The sequence below is a fragment of the Kwoniella europaea genome, chromosome 1 (assembly GCF_036810445.1).
Source record: "Kwoniella europaea PYCC6329 chromosome 1, complete sequence".
NCBI lineage: Eukaryota > Fungi > Basidiomycota > Tremellomycetes > Tremellales > Cryptococcaceae > Kwoniella > Kwoniella europaea.
Window position 1 is genome coordinate 13,292,183 of NC_089487.1, and position 20,437 is coordinate 13,312,619.

The 20,437-nt window shown below is 44.3% G+C and overlaps 5 protein-coding genes across 5 annotated transcripts; all 5 read right to left on the bottom strand.

The window, feature by feature from the left end:
- Positions 1–53: 53 nt before the first annotated feature.
- Positions 54–1,124, bottom strand: V865_005065 (uncharacterized protein; the record flags this gene model as incomplete). The annotated part of the gene is made up of 3 exons (XM_066228838.1): positions 54–648; positions 719–883; positions 952–1,124. The coding sequence occupies 3 exons, from the start codon at positions 1,122–1,124 to the stop codon at positions 54–56; spliced, it is 933 nt and encodes a 310-aa protein (XP_066084935.1).
- A 1,556-nt stretch (positions 1,125–2,680) lies between these two features.
- On the bottom strand, positions 2,681–5,105 carry V865_005066 (uncharacterized protein; the record flags this gene model as incomplete). The annotated part of the gene is made up of 11 exons (XM_066228839.1): positions 2,681–2,708; positions 2,786–3,080; positions 3,165–3,278; positions 3,339–3,552; positions 3,611–3,874; positions 3,943–4,127; positions 4,200–4,346; positions 4,397–4,455; positions 4,542–4,556; positions 4,641–4,738; positions 4,845–5,105. 11 exons carry the CDS (start codon positions 5,103–5,105, stop codon positions 2,681–2,683), a joined length of 1,680 nt encoding a protein of 559 aa, XP_066084936.1.
- Positions 5,106–6,429: 1,324 nt separating this feature from the next.
- Positions 6,430–8,243, bottom strand: V865_005067 (uncharacterized protein; the record flags this gene model as incomplete). Its single annotated transcript, XM_066228840.1, has 3 exons — positions 6,430–7,218; positions 7,318–7,395; positions 7,539–8,243. 3 exons carry the CDS (start codon positions 8,241–8,243, stop codon positions 6,430–6,432), a joined length of 1,572 nt encoding a protein of 523 aa, XP_066084937.1.
- A 1,733-nt stretch (positions 8,244–9,976) lies between these two features.
- V865_005068 (uncharacterized protein) lies at positions 9,977–12,836 on the bottom strand (the record flags this gene model as incomplete). The annotated part of the gene is made up of 5 exons (XM_066228841.1): positions 9,977–10,845; positions 10,904–11,282; positions 11,343–12,067; positions 12,130–12,442; positions 12,516–12,836. The coding sequence occupies 5 exons, from the start codon at positions 12,834–12,836 to the stop codon at positions 9,977–9,979; spliced, it is 2,607 nt and encodes an 868-aa protein (XP_066084938.1).
- A 4,896-nt stretch (positions 12,837–17,732) lies between these two features.
- V865_005069 (uncharacterized protein) lies at positions 17,733–19,361 on the bottom strand (the record flags this gene model as incomplete). The annotated part of the gene is made up of 4 exons (XM_066228842.1): positions 17,733–18,218; positions 18,281–18,351; positions 18,427–18,500; positions 18,562–19,361. The coding sequence occupies 4 exons, from the start codon at positions 19,359–19,361 to the stop codon at positions 17,733–17,735; spliced, it is 1,431 nt and encodes a 476-aa protein (XP_066084939.1).
- Between the last annotated feature and the right edge of the window lie 1,076 nt (positions 19,362–20,437).

Consider the following 20,437-nt stretch of genomic DNA (forward strand, 5'->3'; position numbering starts at 1 on the left):
CGATCCATCCAAGACTACATATCAATAAATGTCCGTGTATCTGTCATGACCTTTTAACCGGCGAAAGCGGGGTTCTCGGACCAAGCTCCGAATGGAAAGTTCAAGATAGCAGGTCCGGCAACGATGTTATCGGTGGTGACTCCCTTGGGGTCGGAAGAGGTAGACACAACAGCGTAAACTACACCTTGGAGTTCAGAGGGGATGGTGGCTTGGTCGTTCTCGTCAAGTTGGACGGCTCTTGATCCAAGACCTTCATAGAAGATAACGTAGTTGGTGGCGGTGTGAGAATCATCGAAGGTGAATGAAGCTTGTGATCCGGCAGCATAGCCATCACCGACGGTAAGGGTGGGGTAGGCCTTGACTGGGAGAGCAGCATTGGAGTCAGGGCAAGAAGTGATGAATGCTGAAGCGAGTGTGTAGACCATGTTCAAGTCCAAAGGAGTATCGTACGCTGATCCCCAAGGGTTTGATCCTCCTACAGCGGATGATTCCCATGCTTGATGTCTTGCCTCGGTAGAGAGGATGACGGCGGCAACAGTGAGGTAATCTTTGTTGGAAATGTATTGGGCTGCACCAGCGTAGGCGGAAACACCAACGTTCTCGAGGAGAGTGGCGAGTCCAACGAATGATTTGACGTCGGTGTATGGGCTAAATGCGACAAGATACGGATTCAGTTTGGTTCATTGGCTGACTGGTAGAGGGAGAGAGGGTCACTTACAAGTTGTATGTACATTCAGCGACTGAATCGTTACCCAAGGCAGAGGAGAGCAAAGATACGTGATCGGATTCGTGTCCCGCAATTTGACTGAGTCGACCTCTGACCCAGTTGGGGTATCCGGCAGCCTGGAAGGCAGCTTCGTCGAATTGACTAAGAGCATCGGCACTAGACATGGTACAAATGATCAGCATACTGTATGAGATCGAGATGAAACGATGTGAGGACGAACTCACTAGAATCTCTTCTCCAAGTTCTCCAAGGTTAAAGCGTATTGCAAAACCTGAGTATCGGTAGGACCGTCGGCCCGTCTGTGAAGGGCATTCTTGAAGGCCGCATACGAAGATGGCATGGCGGATACCGAGGCGGCACCGATGGCGGCGAGAGCAGCAATGGAGGCGGATTTCATCTTGTTGGATCGAAGGTAAATTAGGTTAAACGGTTAGTTGCTGGTTGAGTATGTTGGATTGATGATTTGATAAGTAAGAGGGGGGCAGATAGATTTCGCCTCTTTATATATCTATTCAAGTTGGATACTCATGATCGAATAGACATTACTTTCCATCGAACAATTCTCTATCGTAAATCATGTCATCGTACGATACCAAATACTCTTCTCTTCTTCTCGGAAGACACGCAGCAGGTAACGGCGAGGAGTATTTACCTGTATAGGGTACGATATAAGATAGAACATGTCGTACGATGACAATCAACCTATAATCCTCGAAGAAGCAATAAAGAGGTGAGCACCATTCGCCGGCAGGGTAGAACCAAATCACTTGGTCTTTCTTTTTTTAATATAGCTAATCTAACCAATCTAACAGTACTCGTGCTCATCTCCCATATCGAGATCTCATTTCGGTCACTCAAAGTAGTTAGTACTCCCGTAGACCGGATGTTCCGGTGATGAATAAGATAATGGTCAACGTGAACGGGAACGAAGGTTAGTATAAGAATAGCATAAATAAGAATAGGTGTGAGTCGTCATCGATCGATCAATGAGACAAAGGTTCCGAAGTTGTACGAGCCAAGGTGCCCCAGACGTTTCATCTATGGCTAATTGCAATGCAGCTGCCGTTATCACGGAATCAATCGTTCTGTACACCTACCTACCTATTGATGGAGCGAGAGAGGTACTCACTCTGTACTTCTGCCATGGTCGGAGTAGTAATGGTACTGCACGTTTCAAAGTGAGCTAAATAAAGAGGCCCGTGGCGATGTTGTAATCCGCAATCTAAGATAAAAGTACTATTTTGAGAGTAGGGTTGGGGTCCCATGATGATTACCTTTACAGATTCTTACCGGAACATTGGATTTCGGGGATGAAAAGGAGGTCTTGATAAAACGGGAAGTCCAAGAATTACGTTACGCGACGTTATACTGTTCTACTCTCCATGTACGGGGGGTTCATACATCTTGGTTCCATGGTATACTCATCCTCGTGGATCATCAATCTCGACGTCATCGATGACCATGGTCCATGCCGAACCTGATGCCCGGGGTGGCGTATATTTAAAACATTACCTTTTTTCACTTTTGAACCGGAGACGATCGAGATAAAATTACGGCATGATTGTCATACTGGTACTAACCACATGCGACGCATCGTATGTTCCCGTTCAGGCAATCATAAGTTATATGTGTTTATAGAGATGCACGAGTCATTCAGTCAGATATATGCAATGGCTCAACTCCGGGACTAGAATGTGTTATAAGTTGTTGTGGCAGTTGCGGAGGAGATCTCTAGTTGCACGTGCCAAGAATTGGACCATGTATCTGCATCGTATGTATGGGCTTCAACAGAATTTACTGCCGAGTATCCAATTGCATTCCTGTGTACATCCATGGCCCAATTCCTGATTTCCGGACTTCCATCTCAGCTGCACCACTCTCCTATATCTTGCCACATCCACAAATCCCTCATCTCTGCGATATGTTATCTAACTACCCCATACTCATACTCCCTTACAAGACATAGATGAACGCAGGGTTCCTGCACGTTCAACAAGCACATCAGCCAACAAATCCTAGCCCAGACCACGTAGTGTACAGTGTCGAACAATCACTTACTCGAAGTCGGTCATATCGTCAAAAGCATTTTCGTACAACTTTGCCTGATTCAACCCATTGACTTTCATATGCTCTGTCAATTCCTTTTTATACACCTCGGCTTCTTGGATGGTCATAATTGACATATCTTTCAGTTCGGCTGGCATACCAATGGCAGCTCTCTTGGCAGCTTGTTTCTTGTTCAATTGAGCTAGGTAGATTCTCATTGCGATGATGAGGAGGACGAGGACGGACCAACAGCCTATATCGACGTATAGACCGGTGTAGTAGTATGGCGCCTCCCTTTCGAAGTATACTATATATATCGTGCAAAGATATCAGTCGAGGTGTCACACTGGAATATCCAATGAGCACATGCGAAGATGATCTCGGAACCCACCTTGAGGACCAATGATGTTTCCGGCACATTGGAATACGAACATAGTAGAGAACGTTACCACTCGCTTGGTCGTTCCTGCAGCGTTAAGATTCGCCCAAGAGTACAAGAGGGGTTCTGAACATGGGACCACTCGTCAGTCAATTGAGGAAGGTTAAGTTGCTTAGACACACTCACGGATACCAGCCAAGATATAAGCGATGTAGAAAGAAGCCATCAATCCAGCAGTATTGTCTCTAGGTAATCTGCAAATGGCCGTCGCTCCAGCTATCGGAGCGAGAGTGATGATCAAGATGACGATCCACCTAGCTTTGAATTTGTTGGTGAACCAGATACCGATCCAGAGAGTTAAAATACCGATCACCCCAGTGGGCATGTGCATGAGTGTAGTCTGGAAAGGTGCATGAGCTCATACTGTATCCACCTAACTGCGTTCTGGACCGACTTACCTGGAAAGAATCAAAGTTGAATCCTTTTAAAATCAATCCCGAGAAACTACCTATACCACCCGAAGGGGTGGCAGTACAAAGATACATCGCCGCCCACATATAAGTCTTGGGATCTCTGTAAGTTTCCCAAACTTGATTCCACTTCCAGGTAGATGACTTGGTACCAGTTTGGTTTTCTTTCAGTCGTTCGAGGGCAATCAGACGGTCATCATCTTTTCGAAGGAATTTGGCAGTAGTTGGAGAGTTTGGGAGAAGGTACCATACCTAGTTGATAAGGATCACTGTCATGTTGGACACCGTTGACTCGACCAGTGCAGTAGAGAGTGACTTACCAAAGGAACCATAGCTAAGGATAGTCCACCCATACAAATGAAAATACCTTGATAAGGCTTAATACCACTCTTAACGTGACCTACGCCAAAGGCCAATAATGGTCCGAAAAGTGAAGCGAGCGAATTGGCAATTTGGTAGGCCACAGTTCTGTAAGATTGTTCTCTTCGAGTCCACCACATTTGAGCTATCACCGTCATACAATGCATGTATATCAGCTATCGAAGTCCCCTTCAAATCGAAGGTAGGGATTACTCACTGATGAAAACGAAAGAAGGTAGAATGGTAGCTTCGAATGCACCCAGCAATAAACGAGCTGCCATCAGACCGGCGAAACTTTTTGCGGCAGCACTGCAGATGGTGACTATTGACCAGGAGATGAAATTGAACATGACCCAATATTTGACTACAGTCAAAGTCAGTGAAGATCATATCGAGACTAGCAAAAAGATTTACCAGGGAAGACGACTAGAGCATAACTCGAGAGCGGTTGACAGACCAATTGTGAGATGTATCTGAGTCAAGACAATGAGCATCAACAATTAGCCACACCACGACATGGTGTCTTTGAAGAAGTCGCTGGGCTAGATACTGAACTTACACAATGGAGTTGAGCCTAATGGTTTGCGATTCAATCGAAGTATCAGTTGAATAGCTCTATATCATCGCAGAGAAGCTCCTATACGGCTGCCGTACTTACCAGCTATATTGCGAACCTTTCAAACCAGTCGACTCCCTAAGATCGAAAACCGCTCCCTGCGCCACAGCACCCTTATCAAGTTGTTGAATACAGTATACCTAGTGGAACAGGAAAACAACTATAGTCAACACAATATTTACTGAGGGATAAGGTTCGCCATAGCATCCTCCTTCTATCTTATTCAGCACAAACAGTCACACTCACAATACACATAGGTATACAAACGAAGATATCAATCTTCCTCAACACCCTCTTATTGTCCTCTTGAGTATATTCTACATGTCCAGATCTAGCCAGGATTTCTTGAGCTTCATCCAATTGGTTATTCGCCGTTTTCTTCTTTTTATCGGGACTTCCATCCTCGAGATCTGGATGAGGCGGAAGTTCAGTATCGATATTATCGATTTGTTCGATAGCGGGTTTATCGTCGTCGTGAGAGACAACTTCAGTATGTTTAGTAGTCATTGTGAATCGTAAATCGAAAATTCACAGCGTGTCTATCGAGATTAGGGCTAGACATGGTCTTCGAATATTGGATTGCTCTGCCCTTCTTATACCTATCTAACTTCACCCCGTCATCTCCCAATCAGAACAGAGTTTCAGGATCTTCCCAATCATATCAAACAGTATCATCCAGGACGGCCCAACATTCCCCCGCGGGGTCCATCGGCCCGCCATGGATCCATGAATCGTTTTGTGATCGTTGGTTATTGATGGTCGAGCTGGAGGTCAACATGGAAGGCAGACTGAGCAAGGAGGTACAGGAGGTAAGGTGGGGCAGAGCAGTGTCCACAGGACTGTATGCACTAGCACCGCGCTTATTGTTGTGTTTCGGTTTTCTCCTACTCCTGAGGTGTAGGATGGTACAGTAGAGTTCCTCAAGAAGCCAAAAGTAATCACATGATCTCCAGTGCCATAAAGTGTTAGGCACTTGATCTATTTTTGACCGCCAAGAAATTTCGCAGCTATTTTGTATTTCCTCAATTCGCGATGCGATCATCACAGGTGGATCCTTCCTTCAGGATATGAGAATTAACCATGTTAAAGGTTGATCATCGTTCCGTAAAAAGTCCATCAGTTACCAGCGTTACCAAAGATGCACGGAAGAGATCCACCTGTATTCAACCGTATTGATCGAACACGATGTTGTTTGAAAGTTCTTCTGTAGCTTATCGGGGCGATATTATTGCGAAGAGTTGGACAGAAAGGGAATCCAGCAGTTGATTGAATACATCGGTGAGTGCATTTCTAGGAAGTGAGTATAACTCTGTATGCTCAATGTCATTTTGACTACTATTGTTATGAGAAGCAACCCTCGTTGCATGACTCTGATGCGCATCCAGCTCAGCCCGGTACTGGCGAATTGCAAAAGGATGAATAGTACCATACGTGTGCTACATTCATATTGCGTTGACTGTGAAGCACAGTAGCTGAAAGGTGATGTTCAAGATATTAGTAGAAGTGCTGACAGGTATGCTAGAATTAGTGATAAAGCGTGTGCGGCAGTGGAGAATATTGGTCAATGCACGCATGGATATCATACACTACTCGTATTCACCCGCTATAGCTAGGTTGCTTATATAAAATCTGGCATAGGGTTGTTATATATCCTCAAATGGCATAACGATATTGCAATCATGAACAAGATCACTGTATATCCAAGATGATATACGATTCATTACCAGATATGTCCGTACATTATAAATCAATTTTATATACAACGAGACGGTATATCAGCCGTGTTAGATGATAGGAAGCAAATGAAAGTCCCCATTTCGCCCAACCCAAGCTATGTAGCAGCGCTCTCTGTTGACTCGCTCGTATCATTTCCATCACTCCCTTCAGCTCTCTTCGGATCCCTTGAATTCTTTCCTGTTCCCCATAATCCCAGACAAAGCGGTAAGGGCGCTACTACACAACAAAGTACCGCCTGAAGGACCAAACTCCTATACATCGATTGATCCGGGTGATTTGCCTTATGTCCTTTGAGGGCAGTCATCGAAACCAAAAGGCATCCGCCGATAAGTTGGGATATCGCCCAGCATATCGTCGAAGAAACTTCAGGTCCAATAGGCCATGTTGTATCCGCTAGCATCTCCAGCGCCAGGGGGAGAAGGATGAAAGATGTCGATCCGATCAATGCTGATATTATCGCTATTCCCACCAACTTCCGTGTTGAGGGCAAGAATATGAATAAAACGTACATGATCGATATGATCACCACGCATAATTTGATAACTATCAATTTGACCCCTGGTCGACCAATCGTAAAGCGGTCTAAGATTGGTGAGGCAATTGCTGCTGCGACTAGTCCAACGACAATCATTATTGCTCCGTCTATACCTGCTTGATCTTCGCTGAATCCATAGGGTTCTAAGATCTGGTTGAGGAGAGAGGAAGTAGCGTTGAATGACGCGACGTAGATGATAAAAGGCCATGCGATCAGGTGGAAAGATAAGTTGGAGAATAGCGCTTTGAGGGTGCGAAGGTCAATCTTGGTATCGTTGAATGGTGTTGAGGTGGGTGGTAGAGGTGGTGAGGCAGGTAGGAAGATGGAAGGAATAGAGATTACGGTAGTCTATACGATGAGGTGGTCCCAACGAACAATGAGATTAGTAAATGTTGCTAATGGAAAGTCGAGAGTATGATGGTGATGACGATGATATGCCTGACTCACAATGATAGCAACGTATAAAATCATATTCGGCACTTTATCAGGTTCGGTCGCTATGAAAGGACCAATGAGTTGTCCGAGCTATGATGGGGGGCAACAAGGTCATCAGCCTGTATCACAAGAGTGGAATTTCCTTTCTGATATTATCCAATCGAAGTTGAACGTATATTTATACCAATATACCCATCTGATTGAAATTACCCGAAGAAAAATAGTTCACTCACAGCTCCTCCAAGGGGATTACACAGACTAGCAAGCGCCGTCGCCGTTATCCTCTCCCTATCTCCAAACCACTGATGAGACAGTCTCGTCGGCGCCGAAAGCACAAACGGCTGAGCAAAACCAATGATAATCTGTCCAAAAACCACTATTCCAAATCCCCTATTATGATTTGAAGGTACTCTCGATCCCAAGTATCTTAACCAACTTCCTAAAATCAACAAACTAGATGCAATCACCATAGCTGCTTTTGTACTTCTATTCAAAACCCATAATACAACCGGGGAAGCAACGACGAAAGCGAACAAGAATCCAGTAGATAACCAATTGATCGTCGATTCTGATACGTTGAAAAAATCAGATGAAGTTCCGGATACGGAAGAGAAAGTTAACCAGCACCATGAGACTATCACGTTGAGTAACGATAGTTCCACCAAGACGAAAAACCTCCTTTTGTATAATCTGGTTTGGACCAGTGGTGTAGGTGTAGAAGATGGGTTGGTAGCATTGGGATTTAGAGATAGTAGAGGTAATTCATGTCCGGTGGAGATGATCTCATCGTGAGAGTGGACATGTATGTCCTTCTTGGCTATGGGCGAGTGTCCATTCTCGTTCGAGTTGGTATGTTCCAACAAACTGGTATGGCTGGTGGTAATCTCTGCAGTGGTGTCTATCGTCAGGTGGTGCTGAGGGGAAAGGTGATTTGACATTTTGATATGTCTATTATAAGGGTGATATGAAGGATGAGATGGTCCGTCAATCGATCATGGAAGTATCATTGGGGTCAATAAACGAGTGTTGGTCTGTCTTGCATGGATGGATAGATGGTTTGAATGATGTCGTGAATGAGATGAGGTTCGAATGTGAGGGAGACAGGAAGAGGTGAGAAAAACATTGACCGTCTCTGATCTTGTTTTCAGTTCAACTTCGATTTCAGGGTAACTGGACTGGCACCTCTCGTAACGCAGATCATCATCACGAGATAAATACCACTACTGTTTACCAGCAGTCACTTTACTTTGTGATATTCCATCAAGATAACAAGGCTCGGTGCAGAGATTGTGAATAAACATACGAGAGAGGGAGTGCTTAATATACACACACATGTACCTTTCAACATCTTGTTGCTGTTCACCTCAATGATAAGCTTGACTCAGTCATCACAATCGGACAATCGTGTTCCGATCTTCTCATAAACTTTGTGATGGATTGGTTGATTTGTGGTTGATTATATGTCGTACCTTTGAGATCAAGCACAACTCACTGTACCCATTTCCACTCCCGTTTGATCCAATTTACTCAACGGATCAGAGGTTTGTGTTGAAACGTGTGAACAATGATTGGACTGCTTCAACATCCCTTTCTTCCCTTTACGCCCTCCATGATGAACTTTGTTTCTCGACTGAGCGGATCGTGAGCCGCACTAGATCGACTTGGTTGGTGATATGGTGTGCCAAGCTTATCTACCGTATGCAAAGCAAAGTGACTATCGTCTTCACTTTGTCAAATCCTAAATACCTAGGTCTCACGCTGTATCTGTTGCTTTAGCTGAATTGATCTAATTTAACCTTGGATACATACTCAGTTATCAGTGAGTCAGTAACCCATAGACCTGCTTCCACAATGAAAATCGCTGAATATGGTGATCACTCACATAACCGCAAAGTGGATTCTGCTCGAACCGATCATACTCCAAGGTGAGTAAGTTCAAGAGATATATTTGTGTCCAAGTGGTCATGAGTCACATCTGTATAGCAACGCTCAAACCCAAGTTTCTTCCCGGATGACCCGTTCACCTCTAACCTTGATTCCTCAAAATTATCAAGACACAACAACCCTTTCCTGCTTCGCCAAACCTATACCGCCAGATAGCAATCAGGGTATATGCTCGTATACCAGTAAGTACAGGAATCATCCATTCTTCTAATGCATCCAATGTCCAGGATTAAGACTGATGAATGACTATATCCCTAGCGGACTTTTGCTTGGGTTTGGTGCTATGTCAATGTTTCGCCTGTACGAGATATATACCAGATGATTGATAGCAGTATCCTGATATGAGAAGATATGACATGATATAGGTTAGAGATACATTTCCATATTTTGGCATCACTCAACTAGACTATAGAAATCACATTTTATGTATTGCTGTTGTGAGCGCAACGCAGGGCAAACTCTTCAAGGACAAAAACAAAGACGAAAGGATCTCTAAATAATACAAATACGGAAAAGAGTCTACGTGTATGGAATCGTAATCTGTCAAGACAATCACTATAATAGGCACAGTACTTTTAGGATCACGGAAAACAAACAAAGGAATTTTTCTGTTTCTACAGTTTCCAATCTAACATACTGTACTCCAACTGGATATATTGCTGTTCCACTCTCCCAAGTGAATTTTGATCTTGTGTATCGATGTATGTGTGTTATACATTTTGTTCTTCTAAACCGTGGCCAAAGTCTTTCTCTCCCTTTCTCTCTCCCTCTCCTTTTCTTTTTCCCTTTCCTCCCTCTCATTCTCAGCAACGCTAACCAGCGCAGCAATACCCATCAAATGATTCGACTCCCTTCTTACACCTTCCCCGCCACCACCGGCTGATTTGCCATTTGCAGTTCCAACGGTCGTGGGTCCAGCCCAGCTCATCCTCGGTGATATACCGTTAGAATAGGGATGATGTCTCGGACTGGTGATTTTCAAATTCGACTTGAATTCGCCTGATAAGGGAGGTAGGGAGATCAATTCCGACCGGCCAGATGAAGAAGATTTGATCATTCCCGGTAAGATGTTCCTCGATCCTCCAATGGGAGGTGAAGGTGACGTATAAGATACAGACATGGCAGCTGCGGATGATTGAGCTCTAGGTCGAAGTGGCGGTAAAGTAGGCGCGGAAGAACCACTCATAGAGAATCTAGAGTAAGTAGACATGTGAGGTGTAGAGATTGACATGGTGGATACGGGAGATGTAGCAGATATAGCAGAACCTGTCTCTGTGCTATTGGTCATTTGTCTGACTGGCGAAGTTTGGTATAGACTCAATCCCAAGCCCGAAGAAGGCAATTCGATCGTAGGTTGAGATTGTGAGAAACGAGGTGTGGCTAATGATGTGGGTGTTGGGCCAGCACCAATTGTGTTGAGAGAGTAAAATCCTCGTTGGAGCAATTCATGTCGCTCAGTCCCCCATTCAAGCTTCATCTCGTTCCACCAGAGGGATAATCGATCTTCCATGATGGCTTGTGGTGGTCCAGGGACAATCAAGTTGGACATCTTGAGGTGTTCTTGCCAATTCGAAATCACGAACAGGGGGAAGAGGACTATTGCAAGAGAAAAGTCAGCTTGTCATTTAGGAGAGCAGAACCACGATTAACTCACAGCAACACCCTTCACGTCCATTCCTACCTATAGTATCCATGATGACCGAGAGGTTATCAACTGCTTGACTTTGTCTTTGAGCAGTATAAGCACCGTCGGTGAATTGCGCAACAGCAGCTTGGAGGTAGAACATCCCACACTCAGCAACGGCGTGCATGTAAGCGTACATCCAACCGGTCATCTTGATCTCCACAACGGGCGAAGACAATTTGTTAACTGCAGAAGACAAGTTATGTTCGTCAAAGTGCAAGTGTCGAGGTAAAGTCATCGCCCAACTCTTCAATGCGGATTCATATCTCGAAGCGAGATTTTGCTTAGGTTCAGATCGATCGGTCTTGGAGTCGGTCGCTAGAGTCATAATGTCCGCAAATATCGATAACTGCAGAATATATAGTATTCTTAGCTATAGCTATCGATCATCCAATCAGAAACGACTTACGATACGTAAGACATGACCCAAATCTCCGATTTGACCTTCTTCGCCTGGCCAATTCCCACTTCCGGGAGCCAACCCATCCCTTCTGCCAGGTTCTCTGCCGCCGATGGCATTTCCACCCCATCTAGCCCAATGACTCTCGTTGGAGGGTAAAGGTATATTCACAAGTTCACTCTCGCTATACCGTCTTGGTCTTCCATTGGCAGCAGCGCATAAATCGTGGAAAACCAATAACCAGAACGTTCTGATCCTAATTTCCATCAGGGTATTATACTCTATCGAATTTAGTTTGAGATGAGTGGCAGGTGGTGGGATATAATCCAAGTTTGGTGATCGTAGGATATCCAATCCTGAATCGAGATAGAACATTCCAATTTTAGGCTGTCTGAGACAACTGAAATATACGCTTAGAAGATAACATGCTTGAGCCAATTCGGTCTCTTGCCATGTACCCCTGTCCATCCGCCTTTCCTCCTCATTCCAGGTTTTTCGCACTTCGATCATGCGTTGAGCGGCACCATGAGCTCGATGTATGAATGCCTCACCGCGTAGATGGGCGGGATGAGAGGGAGAGAAAGTCGAGACGAAGGCTGGGTTCTCACAAAGACGGGAGGCGAATGCGTAAATGATATCCAGAAGTATGGGTGATACTTGGTTCATATATAGTCGATAATGGAACGTTGAAGCGTGGAACATTGTCGAAAGAGGTGCACACCGACGAAAGAAGACTATACACATCATAGAATTAGTACATGTCAACGGTCTCAGATATGGTATCATAGTTACTTACTGTCAATCAATTCAGCACTTAGCGACGTATCATGCTCAACAGCTTGAATAGGTCCAAGCGATGGTCGTCTGTGATGTTCGGCATCCTCTTTGAAACTTTCCCTTCTTGACCAATTGCTTTCACCGCTAGTCTTCCTCTCGTGATTATTAGCAGCTTTAGCATCGTCCTTATTGGGTCGAGGAGGAACAGCCGACGAATCTCTCGTTCGTGGAGGAGGGATTGGATCTCCTTGAGCGTTGACATAAAGACAAGGTCGATTGGAAAACTCGCAGTTCGAACAAGGAGCGAACCCATCACAACGTCTTTTGTTTTTCTACATCAACCAAAATTCAGGACTCGATGATCAGCATCCATCATGACTGACTCTCAATCGAGCGAGAACTCACATGACAAGCACTACAGGCTTTTGCCAATCTCTTCCTCTTTCTTCCTTTCGTGGTCAGCTCTTCTTTTTCAACTGGTTTCTCCTGATTGTTCGGCGAAGTCTGCTTATGAGGTGAGGTCTGCCACTCATTCTTACGTTCCAGCTCTTGTGGTGTACGCAGCAGCAAATTAGATGTTGAGGCAGAGGAGGACGGCCCAACGAAACTGTAGGTGGACTTTAATGGTGGTGGATGTGGTCTTTCACCTGAGTAGTGGAACGATTCCCTCCGTATAGGAGGAGGATGGTGATGGTGATGATGGTGATGATTATGATCAGGTGACATCTTGTCGGATGTCGAATTTTCACGTAATGTCAAAGAAGGTAAATTCATTGATTTAGGTGAAGGGTACGAAGATGGTGATATCGACGTAGATGTTTTGGTAGTTGTTTGGGACAGAGGTGTTTTGTAATCGTATATTATCGATATTGTCATCGAGTATAAACCCTCGATTGTTTTGACTTTTGATTGAATCTATTTCACTTTGCTTTTTGTAAAGGTCAGACAGGGATCTTTTTCTGCTGACCTAGAAAGTGGTGGCGAGAAGATATGAAAAGATAACCAAGATCAACTGAATTGTTCAGAGAAGAACGACCTATATAATCTTCGCGCAATAATCTTGAGGTCGATGATGTGATCAGTTGATCAGAAGGAGGATGGAGTAGAAGTCGAAGTCGCCTCGTCCGAGATAAGGATTTTCTGATCTGACTCGATCGCAACAAGATATGGAAAATGTCTCAAACTTGTCGGTGTCGCAAAAGAAAGATAAGCGAGAGAGACGATGGGAGAAGAAGTAATTACGATGAAGTCTTTCCAGAAGGCGAGTGGGAAGGTATCGACAAGAGGCAGAGTGTCGAGGCCTGAGAGGTTATATGGTGAGTGGGGGGAACAATGTTCGACGATGACAAAGGTAGGTGCGGTTAGACTCTGAGTTGTCAGGAGCTAAACTGCTAGACCAAGTTCCGCCCGTTCGTCCGATGTCGTACCGATCAACGAACTCGAGTCGGTTGCACGGGGTTGTGAGTGATCGAAGTCCCGCTGTGACAGGATATATAGAGAAAAGAAGAGAACAGAGGATAAAGAAAGAAGAAAGGGGAAAGGGGGAAACAGATAAATTTGGAAACAATCAAATCACCAAAGTTTTGATTTAATTATGAGAGTTTAGATTTGATGGGAGTCAAGCGAGGAGCAGGTGAGAGGGACCCAGCCGGCGGATAATACGCGGAGACGGGCAGCAGTGATGAGAACGAATGATGATGAAAGACAATGCCAATTAGCACCGATAGATAGATAGGTATGAGATCGAAAGGTTGATACAGTGGCGTCGTTGTCGCAGATGTTTGATGCGCACGACCCCACGAATAAATAATGAACGATGAAAATGGCCCCGGTCAGATGGGCAAGTCAGTGGGTTGATAGTAAAAAAACACGATGAAGGGGTGAGGTGAGGTGATCCGTGTAGGTCGGGTGAGATGAATCAAACACAACATGATTGTGTCATGGGTCATGGCCGAGAACCGAGAAGTCGGTTCAATCGGACAGGTGTTTTGGGTTCAGACACGATGAGAGGTGTTGCAGAGTAGAGGGTCGGAGATACAATGAAAGAATAATCAACTGGTCAGCGTCTGACTCTTTCAGAGTTTACTCTTATGCCCGTTACCGCCGGACAATACCATTTAGCGTATAGCAAGTGGGGGAAGGGGAGAAGGCAGGAAAGAAGAGGATCGTGCATTTGATGGCAAGGATAAGGATGGTGATGATGGTGATAGTGATTAGTTTGAAAGGATGTTTGTTAAAGCAGAGTGGGGAGATGGGGAGGATGTCAAGTTCCGTCCGGACAAAGAGGTCATTTGAGGGTATGTTCAACTCACCCTTTGACCCAGAAATTATCTATCTTAATTACAGGTGTTTACCACGAGACAGATGATCGCGATTGTGATTATCAGCTGCCAGATATCGTTGGTATGACTACAATGGATGACAGTAGAAAGACATATCATTCATCAGCATAATGCATATTAAGCTTGGATCGTTCACTGCTCACTCCAAGGCACAACTAGTGGGACTGCCACAGTACTAGGAGTAGAATAGAGGTAAAGAAAGATCTCCGAGGGTGCTTACCTGATCGATGTTGTCCCAGGATATCTACTATTCTGATCCTTGATTGCGGATTGATACCAAACGATAAACAAGCAGTATGTGAGAAAGACAAACAATAGAGAAGGTATTTGTGGTTGTCGTTGAATTACGAAGTGGTACAAAGTCGATTCTTTCCGTTCAACGTTGCGGCAGATGGCAGATGGTTTATAGAGCTGAACCGGAATGAAGGGGTGATTGACGGGGAGCCCCTTGGGAAAAAAGAGTAATTTGATTCTCTTTCTAAGGGGTCAAAGTATGTCGGTCGGGGTTGGGAAAGGGCCAAGAGACGGACTCGGAGTTTCACCCAAAGTTGTCTTAAACTCTTCTTCCTCTTTCTCCTAAGCTAGGTATTCCTTTAACACGGAATAAACCGAAACCTGTTACCGGGGTGCGTGTTTTTTGCGGTTGAGGTTATGGTTATGGTTATGGTTATGGGTTTGTTTAGCTTCCGATGGTTACCTATTCTATTTTTTTGATCTTGTGCCAAATGGATACAGTTTCTCTAATCGTGGGTGGAGAATGGACTGGGTTGAATCGCATGGGATGCGATAGGATTGATCGTCTGTAGGTAGTCTGGGTGGATCTTGAATGATTCGGTGTATTATTGTTATTATTGCAATTTGTATTTCGATTTCCCAAAAGGACTTTATACGGGAGGTGACAAGAACGGTTTCCTTAAACCTAAAGGATGGTACTGTGTTGTTTAATAGCGCTTATTGTTGCGATCGAAAGAAATGTACAGAGTCAATCCGGATACTATGGTGATGATGATGATGATGATGCTGATGAATACAAGTATCCTTTGATTTGGTAGTAGTGTAAAGTGGATGAACGTAACACCAAAACAGAAACATCCCACTGTCTCTGATCTGCAAATGTTACATCAAAGTATGTACTCTCTCTGTCTCCGAAAAGAAAAAGTCGAAAAGCCCGTTGGTCTGGCTTGTTGCTCCTCGCTCCTCCTCCCTGTCTTCCGTGTCTGTATCTGGAGAGCGAGACCTTTCCTGTTACGTTTCGGTATATCTTTGAACATCACATCATATCCAGCAAACGCTCGGACCGCTCTGATGCGAATACAAATGTTTAAATCCCCGAAATAAAACCCTGAGGATGATGAGATGGAATGGGGTTCCCCTGTGTGGACCCACATGAACCGCATACCATTATCATGGGCTCAACGAATCGCCGGCTTTGTTCATGCGTTGTTCATGCAAGTGGCAAATGATGGTCGCTGGTCACGAGGACCATACATACATACATACACACGCATGGTCACACATCCACATCCACATCCACGACCAAAACCAAGAACGATTGACAAACCAAAAAGGAAGAAAAAGTGATAAATCACCTCCTTGGAAACCGGAGAGCTCCAAACTGCTCAGGTGGTAAGCAGGTAAGCATGAATCACTTTGGATTTGAATTTGCTACTACGGCTAAGGCTTAGTGAGCTGAGTTGAGTTTCGCTTGAGCGGTAATCGTCCCTCGCTACGAGAGTTAGCCGACTGTCTCTACGGCCCGAACCGGCGGTGTTTTTCTTTGAATTTTTCTTTTCTCAATGATCTGGAAAAGAACGGAACCCTGAAAATGGGCAAATGCAACGGAGTGGGGGCATCAAGGTGGGTGGTTTTATTTTCTTATCTCCGGTGGTAAAGACATTTGGAGGTTGAGGGAGTAACCATACATACGGTATCATCATACCATCATCGATTCAAATATAGATTTATTTGTATTCTCTCAAGCAAGTCATGTCACGACGATTCTACCGTCCATATCAAACGATACATTATTCAATCTCTTATGGGTATGGGTAAAACAATCCACCCACGTAACGTAATACTCCATGTACCGTAGGATGACGCAAACCCACTCAATCGTTCAACCGGCAGTTGCAGGTCCGCAAATGGCCCCTCGGTAGTTGTTTTTTTTACTCCAGAACCCCCTGGCCCTGACTTTGGGTAAATCCGAAAAGACCGACTCTAATGTTGCGGGGTAAATTGGGTCGGGGGAAAAGTTCGGGATAGGTCGTGTTTGGCTTTATCAAAACTCATATTGTCATATTGTAACGACGAGGTGAATCTATTATTGTACTTTATAGAGAGCGATTGTTGTTCTTACAATATCAACTGTCTGCCTATGTCCTCATGTTACATAAAACCCATTGGGGGAAGAGAAGCATATCCTCTCACAGTGAACGTCCATCTTATGAATATACTCCTACATAAATATGTTTTTACATCTTGACTGACGAGCAATTTACTCCGGTCCGGTCTTAACTAACTGGACCTCAAACTCTCATTGTTCAATTTCGATCCACTTCGCTTGCCCAAGTGGGGGTTTATTTACATTTAACTTGCATTACGTTGTCGGAATTCAGTTAATTGATTTGTCCGCTCCGGCGGCTTTTATCTTTATTTCAGCCCATGTGCCAATCCCGCAAAGCTAGGCTAGATCCCACCCACCATCCACGGAACAACCTGATGTGGATGGATCGATCCATATTCTCGCTTGGAAACAAGTAGGTCGCTTTACTGTATACGGGACTGTTGAACAGGAATTTTTCGTTGATCAACACGTATCGTACGGTGGTAACTTGTTAGTGTTGTCGAACAGGCAATTGAGCAATGTCTGTACAGTACGTCCTGATAACTTGAGCATAAGATGATGTTCATAGGATATAGTCATATATACTGATGTACAAAGATTACAAGAGGGGTTATTGTATTCTTGTCTAGTATACAACTGGTCATATGTGAAATGAATAGAATGACGGACTACATAGAAAAGGCTAAATACCAATAATCGTTGGAGAGATTAGCATGAGATTGGTTGATATGAATAGATTGTTTATTGTTTAGGCGTTTGTCAAATCAAAGTAACATACAATTATTACCGTACGTTATTATACAACATTTCCAACGGGAAGAATCGAAAAGTCCGTGATTTCGCTGAACTCAAATCTTGTTGATTGTCCGTTATTGATATTGTGTTGATGTATTCGTTCGCTCAACATTAACGCATTCTCCTTCCGAGTTCAGCTCATTATGCCAATAATAGCCTCGTCGCTTTCGTATCCAGCCCCATCTCCATCTCCCCAAATCCATAACCTTTCCTAGGCTGTTCATCACCACTTGTCATTCGTTGGTTTTGCCCCGTCGTAGTGGCAGTAGCCACCACTTGATATTGAGCTAAACCATATCCCAGATCGATACTGGACCCAGCAGATGTGGTAGTAGTAGACGATGATCCGAATACCGAAGATGGTGCTGCAGGTTGGAATCGGTGTTCGGAATGATCTCCTGAAGATATAGAAGGTGGGGCGAAGGATGGTTGATAATAGTTGAAATTGAATGGTTGATGAGGGTGAGTCTGAGGGAATACACCAGAGTGGGAGTAGGAGTGTGAGTGTGAGTGTGAATGACCCATACTAAATGGCTGAGCATGGGGATGAGAGTAAGAATGAGGATGGGTTAAGTGATCTGGAATTTCATAAGTTTGTCGTTCCTTCTCAGCTCGTTGGTCGTGAGTCTATGGCATATAACAGGTGATCAGTGCATACTTTCCTCGACGGGTCAGAGGACACCACCTACCCTCTCGTGCCTTCGTAGGTTTGAAGATACTGAAAATCTCCTCTGGCAATCCGGTCGACTGCACATATAAGCTAGGTAGAAGATTCAATATCAGCCACACAATCGACTTTATGTACAGTACTGTATACCTTTGACTTCGTACTTACGCTTAGCACCTGTATGGACCGCCATATGAGTATTCAACGAACTAGGTCTATTAAACCTTTTATCGCAAACCGGGCTATACAAATTATATCCTACATCAACTCTGATCACCTCATGCAGGTGTAAGATGAACTCACCAAATATGTCTCCTACCCTTCACAAGCCCCTCCCTCTTCTTTCCTCTCTTTTCGGGTTTAGCGTCAAGCCGGGAGTATGGGGCGTTGCTCTCCCATATACCTTCGGGTAAAGAGTAATCGTCACTTTCATTCTTTTGCAATGGTAATGGTACATCATTGTTGTTGTCGGTGGTGGAGGTATCTTGGAAGTCGACAGGTAAAGAATAAGGTGTGAGAGATAGTTGAGAATATTGGAATGGCGTTGAAGTGTCGGAATGTTGGGAAAGTGGCATCGAAAAGACATTCGGCGTAGAATGCGAATGATTATGTTGGATATGATTTGAGTCTGGTTGAGGTGAAGGTCGATAAGATTGATAAGGAGTTTCGTACATTTGAGTACTCAAACCACCACCTCCTCGTTCAAGCCATGGAAAACCTTGGGTTGAAGGTTGCTGCGCAAACGCTCGTCTTGGGAGTTGTTCCGGCTGGATCTGCGGGAAAGAGAAAGACGATTGATAAGGAGCAGCAGAAGGTGGTGCGGAACGACTGTTCTGCATAAGCTGTGGAGGGGATAACGACAAGTTGGAAGGTGTTGCCATACTGTCGTTGTGGTCGATTTGGCAGGAGCGATCGTGCGATACTTGCAGACCTACTCCGATCGGACTTGAAGCTTCGGTAGGAGGTAGGGAGGGAAGCTGGTATCTCGATAGATCGAGAGGTTGGATTAATCGGATTGAAGACGACATCTCGGGTTCGGGATCTTTATGGGTGGAGATGGGAGGTAAGTTGAGTGTAGGTAAATCCGCAAAGAATGCTTCCATGATGAAGGTGAAAGATGTAGCAGTGATAGAAATACGTTAGCGATGTTGATCAGTATGGTGTCAGATACGATAGGAAGTGCCTGTTCAGCTGATAGGAGGATTGTCGAGGCAAAGGATGGATTTTCAGATAGACAAGGAAGGTCCATAAGAGAAGAGGAAGAGCAGCACTCACTCGTTGACTCACTGATCGCTCCCTTTATTATAGAGACCAATTGATGTATAATTTCCGAATGCGAAGTACAAGAGACAAAGGGGGTTTCGTGGGAACGATGGATATATGAGTGGTGTAGGATATGAAAGGAATGAAGCAGATATGGCGATGAAGGCTGTGGATGATAACAAGGGGTTAGGACGAAGGTGTTCTAATTTTGATGTCAGCTTGTGAAGGAGGAAGAGAGGAGAAGTACCTTTATTAAGGGGTTACAAGGGAGAAATGTTAGTGATTACGGTGATTTATATGTTATTCGGGTGTATCAAAGGAGTCTATTGGGAGATAATGAATGATAGGAGATGTAGGGTGTGTCAATGTCCAAAGTAACGTTTAGAAAGGAAGACGAGAATCAACTTGAATACAGGAAGAGAAAAGAGGAAGAGAAAAGACAGCAGAGTACTGTCATTTCAGACTCACCTTGATTTATAGTTCGAGGAAATAAAGTTACGGGAGTAATGAGGAAGAAGAACAATAACTGGCTTCGAGAAGAGTACAAAGACGTGGATCAGTGTAGTTCTTTCTTTTTCTCACGAGGTCCCACCAAGCGATACAATGATTGCTGTGTTTCTAATTTTGCTCGTGATGGTGATGGTAATGGTGATGGTGATGGTGATGGTGATGGTGAAACTTACTAGATCTGGTTGGTGGTATTGATGATGTACTCGTGATAGATAGGAATTGGTGGGGAATTTATTCGTTATCTTTATCCAAGCGATGAGATTTGGCAACTCTGTTTGATGTTTTTGTAATTATATGAAATGAATGAAAGGTACCACAAGAATGAAAGAATGGAAGATGAAAGGGAAAGATTATAAGAATATTCTAGCTTGGTATTATCATAGGGTGTTCATTCTTTTGGGTAGCT